Source organism: Eptesicus fuscus, chromosome 14 (genome assembly GCF_027574615.1).
Source record: "Eptesicus fuscus isolate TK198812 chromosome 14, DD_ASM_mEF_20220401, whole genome shotgun sequence".
Lineage (NCBI taxonomy): Eukaryota > Metazoa > Chordata > Mammalia > Chiroptera > Vespertilionidae > Eptesicus > Eptesicus fuscus.
In genome coordinates this window covers 75878098-75893011 of record NC_072486.1, presented here as the reverse complement: position 1 = coordinate 75893011, position 14914 = coordinate 75878098, and the positions used below count along the sequence as shown (strand labels likewise).

Sequence of the window (14914 nt, the reverse complement as noted above, 5' to 3'; positions counted from 1 at the left end):
TTAGGGTATGTTTGTATAATGGCTTAATTTTGTTAAACAATTCAGAATGCCATGAGTGTTAAATGGGCTCTAAAATCTGTTTCACATACTTAGGAAAAGCATCTACTATTTGGCAGGCTTTACAAATATAAATTGAGCAAATATTTTATCTTTTTGATTACCACAAATTCCAAAAGGGATAAGTAAAATTCAAATCCACAACTGCACATAAGACAATCATTGTCTTACAATGTTAAATTCTACTTCTAGTTGTGATTTGAATAGACTCTTGTACAACACATACGGACCATTTTCAGAGTAACTTAATGGGGGAGGGAATAGTAAAATTTTATAAGACAGGTTTGTTTAATGTACAATTAGTGGTTCTCACTAACCAATGCATAACTATCTAGCAACTTATTTCTATTTGTCATACAACCTTTAAACAGCAAGACGCTATGATGAAGGTGTCAAAACCAGTTATTAACAGTACCATGCCAGTTATGAAGTAAGGCTATTAGAGAAGTAGAACAAAATGTGAAAACAATTGAGAGATATTCTGAGGAGCTTTTACTTTTTTATATGGTGATGAGGTACAGAGAATGTTTAAAACAATGGAATGGCCAAAATGCAATGGTATATGATGTATTTTTTTTGGAGGAAAAGATTTATATAAAATGCAATTTTATCTTCTATTCATAGATATACTGTACAGGAGTAATAAGGTGAAATTCTGCACAGCCAACCCAGTTATTTAACCCAAAAGAACCACTTTAGGAAGAACAACTTTAAAAAAAAACCCACACCATATTGTAGTTTACTTTTAAAAAGTGCCTAGTGTCAACTTCCTGTCAAGATGGCAGCATAGATAAACATGATATTCACCTCCTCCCACAACCACATCAAAATTACAACTAAAGAACAACCATCATTCAGAACCATCTGGAACAGAACTGAATGGAAGTCCTACAACCATGAAATTTAAGAAGAAACCACATCAAGTCTGGTAGGAAGGGGCGAGGCATGGAAGGGCTGGTCCCACATCCACATGTGATGGATAAAAATGAGGAGGGTAATCTCAGCTGTGGTGGTTCCCCCTGAGGAGCATGGGAGTCTCAGTCCCACCCCAGGACCCCCAGTGCCAGGAAGAGAAGTCCCCATAACTTCTGTTTGTAAAAACCAGCATGGATTGAGGAGGGTGGCTGAGGCTGCTGTAGTCCCAGGCAGTTCCTCATAAAGGATTTGTGCTCAAACTTACTCAGACTCACTCCCTCTGAGCTCCAGTACTGGGGCAGCAGCTTGAAAGGCTCCAGAGACCTATGGGGAGGAACTGAACTGTTTGGCATCAGGGTGAGATGAACACTGGAGGGGAACTTTTCCCCAGAAAGAAGTGCCAGCAGAGGTCATTGTTCCTTTGATGAGCCTTTCTCCCCACAGAGCCAGCAGGTGGGTGCCATATCTGAGATTGCATCAACCTAACTCACACTGTTTGCCCTACCCTGGTGATTCCCTGAGATCCTACCCCACCCAGTTTTCAGGCCCACCCAAGCTGTTTTAGTGGCTTTACCATAGGAATGGCCTATCTTAGCACAGGCTTCAGATTTTCCTAAAATCTCTCAAACAAGAAGCATCTGGCATCAGAGAGTGCCATACCTATTGTAAGTGGCCCCAGGCCTGGCACTAGCAGTGCTGGCCTTGGTTCACAGCTTGGCCTTGCTGGGGCACCTCCAAGCCCAGCACAAGAAGCAGCCATCTGCAGAGCACTTTGCTACTTATGCCGGCTAGACCTGGGCAGAACACAGGTTGTGGCTGACCTTGGCCTGTGCCTCCTGGGAAGACCCAGAGCCAGCACATCCAGTGCTCCAGACAAAGAGAGAATATTAGAAGCAGCAAGAGAAAAGCAGTTAGGTACCTACAAGGGAGCTCTCATAAGACTCTCAGCTGATTTCTCTAAAGAAACTTTGCAGGCCAGAAAGGAATGGTAAGAAATATTCAAAGTGATGAAAAGCAAGGACCTATAACCAAGATTATCCTGCAAAGCTACCATTTAGAATCAATGGACATATAAAGAGCTTCTTAGACAAGAAAAGCTAAAGAATTTCATTACCACCAAACCAGTATTATATGAAATGCTGAAGGGTCTTCTAGAAGAAGATAAAAAATATGAAAATAAAATGGTAATAAATACATATCTATTAACATTTGAATCTATACACAAAATGGACAAGCAGAACAAGAGACAGACTAATAGATATAGATAATTTTTTGTTGTTTGTCAGATTGGAGGTGGGGGGAAGGAATATTGGAGGGAAGAGGGGTGGGGTGGGAAGAGATTAACCGAAGAACTTATATGCATATATGCATAACATATCAACTCAGACAATAGGATGGTGAAAGCCTTGTGGAGTAGAGTGGAGGGGGTCAGTGGGGGAATAGAAGGAGAAATCTGCAATATTTTCAATGATAAAGATAATTTTAAAAAATTGAAAGAAGATCTGAACAATCAGTTATAGAAAATGAGATGAAAATCACCAGTAAACAGTCTGGGCAGTGTTGCCCAGCGGTTGAGCATTGATCTATGAACTAGGAGGTCACTGTTCGATTCCCAGTCAGGGCACATGCCCTGGTTGTGGGCTCGATCCCCAATAGGAGTGTGCAGGAGGCAGTTGATCAATGATTCTCTTGCATCATTGAAGTTTCTATCTCTCCCTCTCCCTTCCTCCCTCAAATCAATAAAAATATATTTTAAAAAATCACCAATAAACATAAACATTTTTCAAGCATTCAAGAAATGAAAATTAAATTTTCATGAAATGAAATTTAAATGAAAATAAAAACAATAAATGTTTTTTAAAAAGTTACCTAGTGTCCAACTTATGAAGTGATGTTTCAAAATCTTTTATAATCCAGAAATTGCTAGAAGTTGGAAATATTTTCCCCCATAGAAGCAATGCCATAAATATACATTAGTTTTCCTGGCAAATGACTAAAAATATTGAACCCATAACATAACTAATTTTGAAACTATTTATATTACCCTGGGTCCTGGCAGCAGAAATGATATTGAGAGAAACAAGCATTTCTCCATTAATCTTGGGCATATGACTTGCCAACACAAGATTTTAAAATGTAGAATTTATCACCTGTGCTATTTTGAGGCTCTACAAATTGTCAGCAACTGGGAGACATATATATATATATATATATATATATATATATATATATATATATAAATTTAAGTATTTCTTGTAGTAATTCTGGCAAGTAGAAATTATCATCCCTATTTTACTCCTGAATAAAATGGATACAAAATATAATTTATCCAAGTTAACAGTAATTAGTTAGAATAAAAGCCCCACTTTAAAGCCTGTGCTTTTCCATTATGCCTCCGTTTGAGTCCTCCTTCCCCTCAAACACACACACACACACACACACACACACACACACACACACACACACACACACTCCATACTCTCGGAGTCTTCAGGCTTCTATAGAGCCTTAGCTTATAGAGTGTACTCAAATCTGCCTGAAATCTCATAGTGCTTTCTGCTCTTAAATTATCCATATCCATGGTCTCAATCCAACATCAAAGCCTGTTTGCCTAACAACCTTAATTAAATAGAAGATAGGGATCGCTCCTGACATTGCTGACACCTTAGAGGTGTCTGCCTTTAAAGAGGGGACATTTTATGTGTGTGTGTTTGTGTGATAAATGTCTGGGTACATACCCATATAAACACACACATACATATGTACACACACACGTGTGTGTGTATCCATATATATTATATTTTTAGGCATAGTTTCAAAGTGAGGTATCATAGTAGAGAGGATTTTTAAGTTTGACAGGATGCTGGGCAATTAGGCCCACCTCAAGTCTGTGTCATTTAGGTCACTTCCCTTACATTATTCCTGTTGAGGCATTGGGATAAGAACTTGGAAAAAGGATGAGTCACAGTCAGCAGAATGGGAAGATAGTATAAAACTGTGTCCCACTTGACAATCTTGTTTTTTTGTTTTGTTTTGTTTTGTTTTGTTTGTTTGTTTGTTTTGTTTTGTGTTTGGTCTGGAGCTTTATTGGCTCAGAGTTCTTAAGCCCTCCTCCATTTTCTACGGCTGCAGATGGGCTTTGGGTGGGAAGTTAGGTTCAGAGAGATCCCAGAGGATCCATGTCAGGCATGATATCCATAGTGCTTCTCTTTGGCTCAAGCTTAAGAGAAACCTTGTGTGAACAAACCCTCTTCTTCATCTCAGAAAAGGTTCACAAATACTCTAGGGAAAGTCTAGGCCGAATGGTATGAATTTCCAAAAACCAGTAAACCACGAAACCCTGGTCGATCTCCAAGGAAACACTGAGCTATTTGGCTCCTTTCTGCAACCAGCTGGCAGCTTGCATCTCGTTGGGGCCTGTGCAGCTGTGTTTTATGTTTCTATATGGCCTTCACAGAGGTCCCTCCACAATTAGTGTGGACTCAAAACAAGTTAGCTATGGAATACATGAAGCCCTAAAGGCCTCCTGGGGCCATTTACACCTATTTGGACTATTTCCAGGATCCCAGATTATACTGCAAGTGTACATTAAGGAAGTCTCACAATTCAATGGCACTGACGGAACATGCCACATGACCATATCTTATGCCCCATTTTCCAATGCTTTCCTTGGCCTCCTTTTAATGATTTTACCACCCTGCAATATAAACTCTCTGTAATCATAAAATCATGCTTTAGAAAGTATTTCTTTCCCATTCTTGAATGTGCCCAGTTCTACTCCTCAATTAAAAAAAAAAATTGACCACTGATCAATTTTCTTCTTTGGCATTAAAATTTTTCAGAAACGTATTTGCATTCACCTGGCCAAGTTATACATACCATCCAACACCTATATCATGCAGTTTCTTTATTTAAAATAATAAGTTGGTTTCACTTACTAAAATATAAACCAGATGAAGTTAGTCTATGTACCCAATTGTTGGGAACATACATAGAGCAGCTGGTGGAAGGAAGAAAAAAAAAGATGTTGAAAAAGTAACTCTCTTACCCAGTGCACAAAATCAGTTACAGATCACACATTGTAGAAAACTCTAAATGTACTATAAATGGTTCTTATTTCATTTTTATCCATGGCTTCCATTGTGTATCCAAAGAACCTGAGCTTGGTTTGGGAATGTTCTCTCTCCAACTCTCTGCTTTCATCCCCTGTGAGGCCTTTTCTCTGGGGTCCTCTCCTTGTTTCCACAGGATCATATTTCCCGCCATGCTTCTGAGTTGGATACTGATGCTTAACAACAAAGTACCTGACACCCAAACACGTGTGAAATGAGTTTTGGAACCTGAACAAGGATGGCTGTGCCATCTGGGAAATAATGCAAGTCCAAGAATCAGGAAATTAGCTGAATGAGAATATAGTTGGCTTTTGATGACTATTCTATATATGCCCCAAACTGTACTGAAAACCTTAAAAGTACAATCTCATTTTACTTTAATCATCGCAACATCAGGCATCATTACCCCATTTACAGATGAATAAACTGAGGCTCTGAGAAATTGAGTAATATGCCCATGGTCAAATAGCTAGTAAGTGTGCATTTACTGGGATTAATATTGCACATGTCTTTTTAAAGGCAAAATTAATGGCTTTTTAACCTTTCTGATCTGGTCCTCCATCATTTTATCTATTAAATATGGAAATATTAATAATCCCTAAGTTCTTTTCAACTTTAAGATATTCTAGATATAAAGTGACACATATCTCAGAAAATTTGCAATTCAAATAGTTTTGCTTATTTATTGAAATCCTGCAAGAGACAAGGAAATGGCTCTCGACAGCTGAATATTTAGGAACCCTGACAGGAAAGAGGAGAGGACCTTTGGGGCAGGTTGAACCCTTCTGGGATTTTTCAGATCCATCTAAAGCTAGATTGAACCTTGTCTTTTTACAGCAGTTCATATTTACTGGTAACTTACTATGTGCCAGACACTGTATCAAAAGTTTATAAATCTGATGTCATGCATCTCAAAAACCCCTATGAGATATTACAATTATTGTTCCTAATTAACAGATGAGGAAACTAAGTTTAATTTGCTCAAGGTCACATAGCTAGCATGTGATAAAGCTTGGACTCAAATACAAATATGATTGACTCTGAAGCCCATAATTTTTTTTAAAATATGCTTTTATTGGTTTCAGAGAGAGGAAGAGAGAGAGAGAGAAACATCAATGATGAGAGAGAATCATTGAGGGGCTGCCTCCTACATATCCCCTCCTAGGAATTGAGCCCGAAATCCAGCCATGTGCCCTGACTAAAGATCAAATCATAAGCTCCTGGTTTATGGGTCAATGCTCAACCACTGAGCCACACCAGCCAGGCTGAAGCCCATAATTTTCACTTTGAGGTTATTATACTGCTTCTGAATGCTACTTTTAGCCTATTTATCTATGTACATTTAATGCAAATTATATCAATACCACTTATTTCTTTGGAATAAAGCCCATGAGATGTAGATCAGAAATCTGCTTAGTTCGTTAGCACATACTTGAGTGTCATATATTTGATGACACTTATCATGTATCTCATGAAGCATGACTTATTGGTGCAGTTAATTGCCTTTGGGCAGCTCTCAGTCACATGCAGACTTTGTAAAGTCTGCTTTCTGCTCCCTCATGCTGTTTCTTTTTGTCCAAAGTGGATAGATTAACAAGCATCAAAGAAAATAGATAACTACATCAAAGAAAATAGGCAATGTCTGATCTGAAAAAAAAAAAATCTCTGTAGAAAGAACTTATTACCTAGGGTGATTGACTTAACTGAAATCCTACCTCACTAAACACATTCCCACGGTTCATTCTGAACATTATAATTAGAAGGGATTATTGACATTCTCAGAAGATGCAATCTCCAAGACCCTGATAGCAAGTTAACCTTGGTATTAACAGGAATTCAAGTGAGATGTTACTCTCTACATTAGGACAACTTTATATTCATTTTAAGTATGACATATTATACACTATTATTAATCTACTTGAATGTATGAAGCTAAAATTCACATACATTTCCCTTCTGTTTATCTTCAGAAGCAAGTGACCTCCAAATTAAGCTACATAGAAAGTGTGGGAATTTTTTTTTAAAGGCCCATTGAGATTCTGTTACTATTTTAGGGGGAGGAGGATATTTTAGAGGTTATAATTATTTATTAAATAAGCATTAGTTCATTTTTACTTTAGCCAAATACACATTTTGTAAAATAGCATTAATGCAATGTGGTATTTTTCTCTAACCAAATTCTTCACAATGAAATCCATTTGTAATATTCATTAAACATTTTGATAATGCTCTCTTGTGTGAGTTTTGGGAATATTTGAAACTCCACTGCATGTAAACTATATCATGGAAAAGCTGTATAAATATTCTGTAACGAGACATTCTCTCCTAAGGACCTGTCGGATTTCCTTTGTACACTTCCTTGTGAGTGGCATATAAATCAGGTGTAAACATTCCTGTTGGACTGAAACAGCACTGACCTCCTCGAGAGGCAAGTGCTTCTTTTCCAAATGTGGCTAGAATGATGTTGGTGATTTCTAAGTTAGTTATAGAAGTGCATTCAATGTATTTGCAGTTTTGAAGGAGAGATTATTTTTTCCATTTTTATAATTCATTAAGAAAGTTTACAAGCCTTCAGACTATTTTGTGGTTTAGTTCTCAGGTTTTCCCCCAAAGCAATGTTGGCCTGGTGGGGGGAGGGAGTCAATGGGGAAAAAGAGACACATCTGTAATACTTTCAAAAATAAATAGATAAATAAATAAAAACTTTAATGGTGTCCCCTATGAATCCAATGATTACTGTTCTGAATACAAATGTGTGTATGGATATATATATATATATATATATATATATATATATATATATATATACAGGGTGGGGCAAAAAACAGGTTTACAGTTGTGAGTACACAAAGCACTGAGTTTATTCTTATGTTATAATTCATTAAGTGCTTTATTATTTTCCATATAAACAACTGTAAACTTACTTTTGCCCCACCCTGTATGTAATTGCACATATCTTACGCTTGAAGTTCCAATTATATAGTGACTAGGATAGATTAGGCCTATCAGTTGCCCATTTGTTCTTGATATCAGATGAAAGTTTGGTTTATCAAAGAAATCCCTTCTATATACCATAGTTCAGCATATATTTCTTGTCATTTTGAAACTGCTTCTTTAACTTACACAAAAATCCCAAGTCAAACTCTGCTTCTCTTATGAGCTCTTTGATAATAAGGATGTGCCTTTTCTAAATTTTGCTTTCCTCTAACATATAGAGCAAGTTGTAGCACGTTTAATAAATATCATGGTGACGATCTCATTTGAAAGTATTTAACACATAAATGTTTATGTATAAAAATTAGTTTGTTAAGTAATGTTGAACTTATTTTGTCTATATAGCTAACATGTTGCTGAGTAATTTCAGAAACATCTAAATTATTATTTCAGCACATGCAGAGATTATGATTTCTTTCTTAATAACATCAGTTAAAGTCTGAGAAAGTTTTCTTTAGACTAAGAAAGTTGGCATAATTCACAAAGTTGAGTAAGTTAATCTTTCAAATGACTTTAAAGGATAAGGAAAATAGAAATATTTTATATGGTTAATCGTTTCCATCTATTTTATATTTAGCTCATTAATGCATTAGAATTACACATTTAGGTCAGAACATTAAAGCATAAAGATGTTAAAAATGTCCCACATCATATTTTAGGTTTTTATTTAATTTTGTTTAGAATCCTTAATATGGCTCCCTTTTCATCATAGTATACTATTTCTGGAGCAGTTATTTGATCTTTGGACAACCCGGAAGATAATCAAACATTTGCCTGTGGCTGGGGGAGCACTGTGGACTTTCCCATTGGGACACTGCGCAGCAGAAGAGATCTATCTCCTCCTCGGTGTTTTACTACTGACGCAGTGTCATGGAAATTAGCCACCTCTACAATAAAGAGATGTGAATGCCAGTTTTCTTTTTTTCATATTAATAGGAGAGCAAGGTTACTAGTGAGGGAGTCATAGCCCAAATCTCTAATCTATGAAGCTGAATATTTATATTTCTAGTTGTTTTTATTTTAATTCTGCTCCATTTACTTTTATTAGCTTATACTACCTTGTGTTCCATGTTACATTTGATTATAATTATATTATAATGTTTTATGTGTATTCATACGTCACTCATATGTTTATGTGTTGCTCTTAGTTCACTGTGAAAATCATAGCTTTGATGATTTAACTTAAAACATATCACTCCAAACAAAAATGGGGATTTCTTTTTAGGGGAGGGCTAAAAATTTCTGAGCACTAGGTATGTTGCAACACACTTTTATATTGATCAGAAATGTTTTGAAGTAAAACAAATGCATTTCAAAACTGCTGAAAAAATATATATTTTAAAAGACAAAATAGTTTTACATGTTAAGAATCTAGATTCCATAGTTTCAACTGAAGGGATTTATATCTCATTAGGCAAACAATACACACATTGCATTCGCCCTTCCAACTATTACATTATACCCTATTTTTTCTTATATTTGTAGGAGAGATAATACAGTGCTATTATCTAAATAGCATTGACCTTGTTAAGGCCTAACAGCATTGTTTCATACATAGCAAGCAGTATATTTTTAAACCGAATCGCGATCCTTTAACAGCCCATGAAATAAAGACATAAAAACTTTAAGATTTTAAAGAGTAAAGAATATAAGATGTATTCTCACCTTGGTTTCACTTTTAAGCAGCCTTTTATCTGTTTGTTAGGAACTTCTTCCGAAAGTTTCACAGGCTTTGGCTCTTGTTCTTTCTTTTTATAAACCAATACATAATTTGTGCCATTATTATTTGACCAAAATGTACCAACAGAAGTTTCATAACGTATACAAAACTCAACTTTACTGCCATCTTTTTGATAATGAGGAACCAATGAAATCTTAAAGGAGAACTGGTCAGTTTTTCCATCACATGAATTTGGCACATATTCTGCTAAAATGTCAAAATGTGTCTTCCAGTCATCTAAGGACATTCTCACATATACTGACTTCTCAAAAGAAATATTTAAAACTCGAATAATGCCCTTTATACTTGCAGACTCGGGAAGATACTCCGCTGACTCCAATATTGCTTTCTGTACTTGAAGTTGTTGCATAAGGTCTTTCGGAGAAGGCAAGTCAAACAGTGGAGATAAAACATATTCTTCCAGGCGGAAAATGTCATTTGTTAGGTTGAAATTGGTTGAAACACTTGGTAAATCCCAGCAATCAAATTCTTTGACAGATACAAGATCGAACCCAAAGGTGTCAGCAAATGAAACTCTTCTTGTACCGGAAGACGGAGTGTCCAGATACGTATCATCAGAGGAGTCAGAACCTCGTCTTCTAGGCTGAGGGGAAAAACCAGGTTTCAAAGTAGCTTTAACTTCTTCATCTTCAGAAAGAGAATCAGATAAATTAGGAACTTCTAAAAAGTTATCTTTGCTAATCTGACTAGGTGCTCCAGAAGGCTCCATTGGGCTCTCTGATATCAAATAAGAGAGAACTGTACAACTAGGAAGGCTGATATTCGAGATCCAGAGGCTAAAATAAGTGTAACGTTACAGTTGACATTAAAAGAAGGAGTCAGCTCTATAAATAGGTTCGTTGACATGTAAACTATTCCAGCTTGCCTCCAAAGGCCTTTAATATGATAACATCCATGCTACTCTCACCAGTATGTTTCACATTTACCTCTTAGTTTTAAAGTTAATGTGTTTATCAGCTGAATTCCAAAGAGACACTTAGCTGTGCTAGAAAATCTGAAACTTAAGAATAAAAATATGATTTTATTCAGTTGTTAGTAAAAAGTAAATCCAGGCCCATTTATTTTAAAAGAAAATAAATGTAGTCTCACAATATTAAATATGTAGTTTAAGTTAAACAAATCATTGGAGCAGGCAAGCACAACAGGGGAGAACCAGAGCATTTATAGAACTGAAAATATTCAGTACCTAATGATAATAATAGCTACCATTTATAAGGGACTTATTATGGAAAATGTGAGGTATAAAACAGTTAAATAGGAGTGCTGGGAATTCTGAGGAAGGAAACATGACTTAAAAGGAGAAGGTACCATTTAAATTAAACCATGAAGGGCAGGTAAGACGTCGAAGTGAAGGACTGAAGTAAGGTGGATTTTCCAAGTGGAAGAAATAGCAGGAATCAATGTCCAGAACAAATCTTTGGTTAAATACATTATTTTGAACATTAGTAAATTTTTTTTAAATCCATGGAAAAATATGCACAAGTAATGTGTTATTGACTTGAAAATATAAGTGAGCAATGGTAAATGTTGCCCAGGAGTAAAATATTTATGTAGAATAAAATGTTCATCTTTGGAAAATTTCCATTTTATGCCCACAAAACAAATTACTCACATCGTGGAGTTCAATGTGAGTTTTAAAGTTTGAACAGCCTGTTTAGATGCTAATTTTTGTGTGTATTAATTTAAAGTCCACTTTGGGGACAGCAATTGAGTAAAAACCTATAAGAATGTTATATGCTTTGACCCAGAATGCTCAAGCTAGAATAATGCCCTATCAGTATGGGATAAGTATGCAGAGGTAATTGAAGATATATGTTTATAACAGATTTTTTAAAAAATTCTAGAAATATCCAATAGGTAACTGAATAAATAATGTTACAGGCATATGATGGAATGTTTTACAGCCATTAAAAAGTTTAAAGTAACACTTCGTGTGTTGAAATGAAAAGATAACTAAAATAAATGGCTAAGTGGAAAAAAAGTGCACATATATGTGCATAGAAAATTCCTGAAAAGATCTAAGATGCTATCATCAGTGGTTATCTCTAACCACAGCAGTTGAAGGTTGTAGGGAAATTTTTCATTTATTTCAGTTTAACCATGTGTACGCCATAAGCATCTATAGACGCAAGCAGTGGACCTTTTGTAATTAAATTAAAAATACCGTGACTGTTAACTGGTTAAAGTCTTCTGTACTGTTTGAAATGTTAGCCATGAGCAATATTTTTTTCAATTTATCTTCAACTGGAATAAATTTAAATATTTTTGAGAGTCAAAGATGGCTATAGAGTAGATGGAAGCCACAGTCACCTGCTCCTGGTCCCAAACAGGATTACAGATAAATTATAGGACCAACAACCTGAATAACCAACTGAAAGCTAGCTGAAATGAAATACTATAACCAAGGGTTTACAGAAGAAGCCACTAGAGATTGATAAGAAGGACAGAAACGTGGAACGGGCTAGTCCCCCGCACCTATGTGCAGTGGCTAAGAAGCCAGAAAGATATTTTGGCTGCAAAACATTCTCCCAAACAGACCCTTTCTCTCTACTCTGCGCATGGAGTCTCAATCCAGAGCAACAAAACCAGGAAGAGCAGCCCACATAGAAACAGGTGGTGAAAATCAGTGGTGATTCAGCTGCCTGGGAGAGAAGAGGGTCTGCTAGAGACCCAGAGACCACCTTCCCAGGATTGAGCACTCCTATTGTTATAACACCAGCCTGCGGAGTGCACTGCCTGGTCCTCTAACTACTGGCCACACCACTCCGCCATGCTCAGGTCCTGCAGAGATGCCTGTGGCTGCACTAAGCAGGGACCTTTGGGGCTCTTTTTCTGAAGAAGCTCTTGGCAAAGACTCGGGCAGTGATTTAACTCTGTAGCTTTAGAAGTAGGACCATTCTTCCCCACCTGGAGGACACACCCAGCACCCCCCTCTAATTTGTTGAGTCACTTGCCCTGTCCTTCCACTTTGTGGACCTGCCCTGTGCATTCAGTCATGCAAAGAGATCAGAGTACTGCACAGAGCTGGGACTTTACCAGAGTATCACCCAGAAAGACTTTTGTCTGGGAATCAGGGTTGTGTGGCTACACTGTGGGGTGTGCAACTTCTACTTCCCCTGTGAGCTCAGCCCTGGTTGTCCTGGGAAGGGCAAGAAGTGCCTGCTGTCCTCCCCCAGGCTTGCCAGCAGCAGCCCAAACAAGAGATTCTTTGGCTTTGTCCTCCCAAGTCCCAGTGGCCATTCCCTGCTGAGCTCAGTTATACAGGGGGAAGGGCGTGCTGCTTGGAGCTGAGGCATTTAGAGTGTGTGTCCCTCAAAGTCTATTGTCTGGGACTGGAACAAAGTGGTTGACCTCCTCCTGCAGGATTGGCCAGCACCACCCCCAACTGGAGATTTTTAAAAATCTGTCCTCCCTAGTCATGGTGGCTCTGCCCTGCTGAGCTTGCTCCTACAGAGCAAATGTCTGGCTGAGCCCAACCCAAACCTATGGCTCCTGGGGGAGCTAGAGTTAGAGACTCTGGCAGAGACTGAGTGGTTTGGCTTTGGAATAGGAGCCATTTTCCCTTCATTGGATGCCTAACTGTGCAATGCTCTAGTAGGAGATCCACTAGTCCTTTCTCTCTACTCTGGTCATCCTGCCCTACCAAGATCATGAACTGTGCAAGTGTCTATGCATTGAGACCAGCCACAGCCCACTCTACAGTCTTCCTTCAGAAGGCTCTGGAGGAAGACCAGGCAACCTCAGAGAGTCTAGGACTTTTTATAGAACTGTCCCCACACTTAAGCTAGAGGAAGCTGACTGTCTGACACAGATTGGCCCTTCCTACACACACCAAGGCCAAGTAGATGCAGCCACAAACAGCATAAAGCTATGTAGCTCCAGACAGGTAACCCAAGGCCAGTTAAACACAATGGGTGAAATCAACCTGTACCTGAGTCTTTCCCAAACAGACCCAGAACCAACAGAACCAGTGGTGATCTTCAGAACACACCAGAAATGAAAGGGAATGCCAGGAAGCACCAGACCCTGCTGAGAACAACTCTTCCTCAAGGGCAGCCCCTGCAGAGTGACTCATACACAGTGATCAAGATTTATCCTTATAGGGAGCATTATCTCAATTCGTTGAGGGTCTTCTTCCTGGCATATGTTGACAGTTTGGCTCAAATAAACTCACAAAAATTCTTTACAGGTTTCAATGTTTTTTTTTGTTTTTTGTTTGTTTTTTACATTAACATTACTTGGCATAGTCGCAGCAGGATTCCAAAGAGGCTCACCTAGGACCATCCCTTGGAATTGGACTTGGACTTGGTGCTAGGATCTAGCAAAGGGCCCACTGAGCCCCGGTTCTCCGCCCATTGGATGAATTTGGGTGAGTTGTCTCTTGGATCCAGGACCTTCCCTTTGCTTTGGTAGAGGGTCTGACTTTATTTGAGCTGTGTTTTAAAATCCTCGAGGTGGAACCAGGGTTGACAGAACCCCTGGTTAAGTGTTGACAGAACCCAGGCTAAGGCAGGACTGGAGGAAAAAATCGGTGGCTGGTTTTGATTTTGGCTTTTCAATTTGAATTGCTGAGAGTCTGAGCAAAAATAACCTTCACTGTATAAATGAGCTGAACTCATTCAGCTCCGAAGATAAAGGGGCTTCACTTTTTTAGAACAGTCCAATTATGGGGTGTTCTTAGGTGACTAAGAATCTTTGTGGAGTTGTCAGAAATGCAGGAGCCTCATAGGGAAGTCCCAATGCAACTGTAATTAACTAAATGACTCATTTAGGGGGCCACCATAAGGCTTGGTCTGCCTGGGCCCCGAAACTTTCCTGTGGTTTTAGACAGCCAGGAGGGAAACTGAGGCCACATTTGACCCACTACATAACATGTCTAAAGTTTGCTCAGACTACAGATATCCAAAATAAAAAATAAAAAATTAACATGGGAAATTGTGCCTCCAAGGCCAGAAGCTCCCAAAACCCCAGCCCTCATTTAATACTCCTGATAGGAAGCCTTTACTTGCAAGTACTTTACAGAAATGGGAAGATTTCGCTAGAAAATATTAACTGAGAAGTGGCCAAAAATGTAGTTTGTTTGGGGTACCTATGT

General features: G+C 38.0%; 1 protein-coding gene across 1 annotated transcript in view; it reads right to left on the bottom strand.

Moving 5' to 3' along the window:
• The window catches only part of PPP1R3A (protein phosphatase 1 regulatory subunit 3A), a 58725-nt gene extending 48197 nt beyond the window's left edge, over positions 1–10528 (bottom strand). Inside the window, exon 1 of the mRNA XM_008152400.3 lies at positions 9744–10528. Within this exon, the coding sequence (XP_008150622.2) occupies positions 9744–10528 (785 nt within the window). The remainder of the gene's footprint in view (positions 1–9743) is intronic.
• Positions 10529–14914: the final 4386 nt, after the last annotated feature.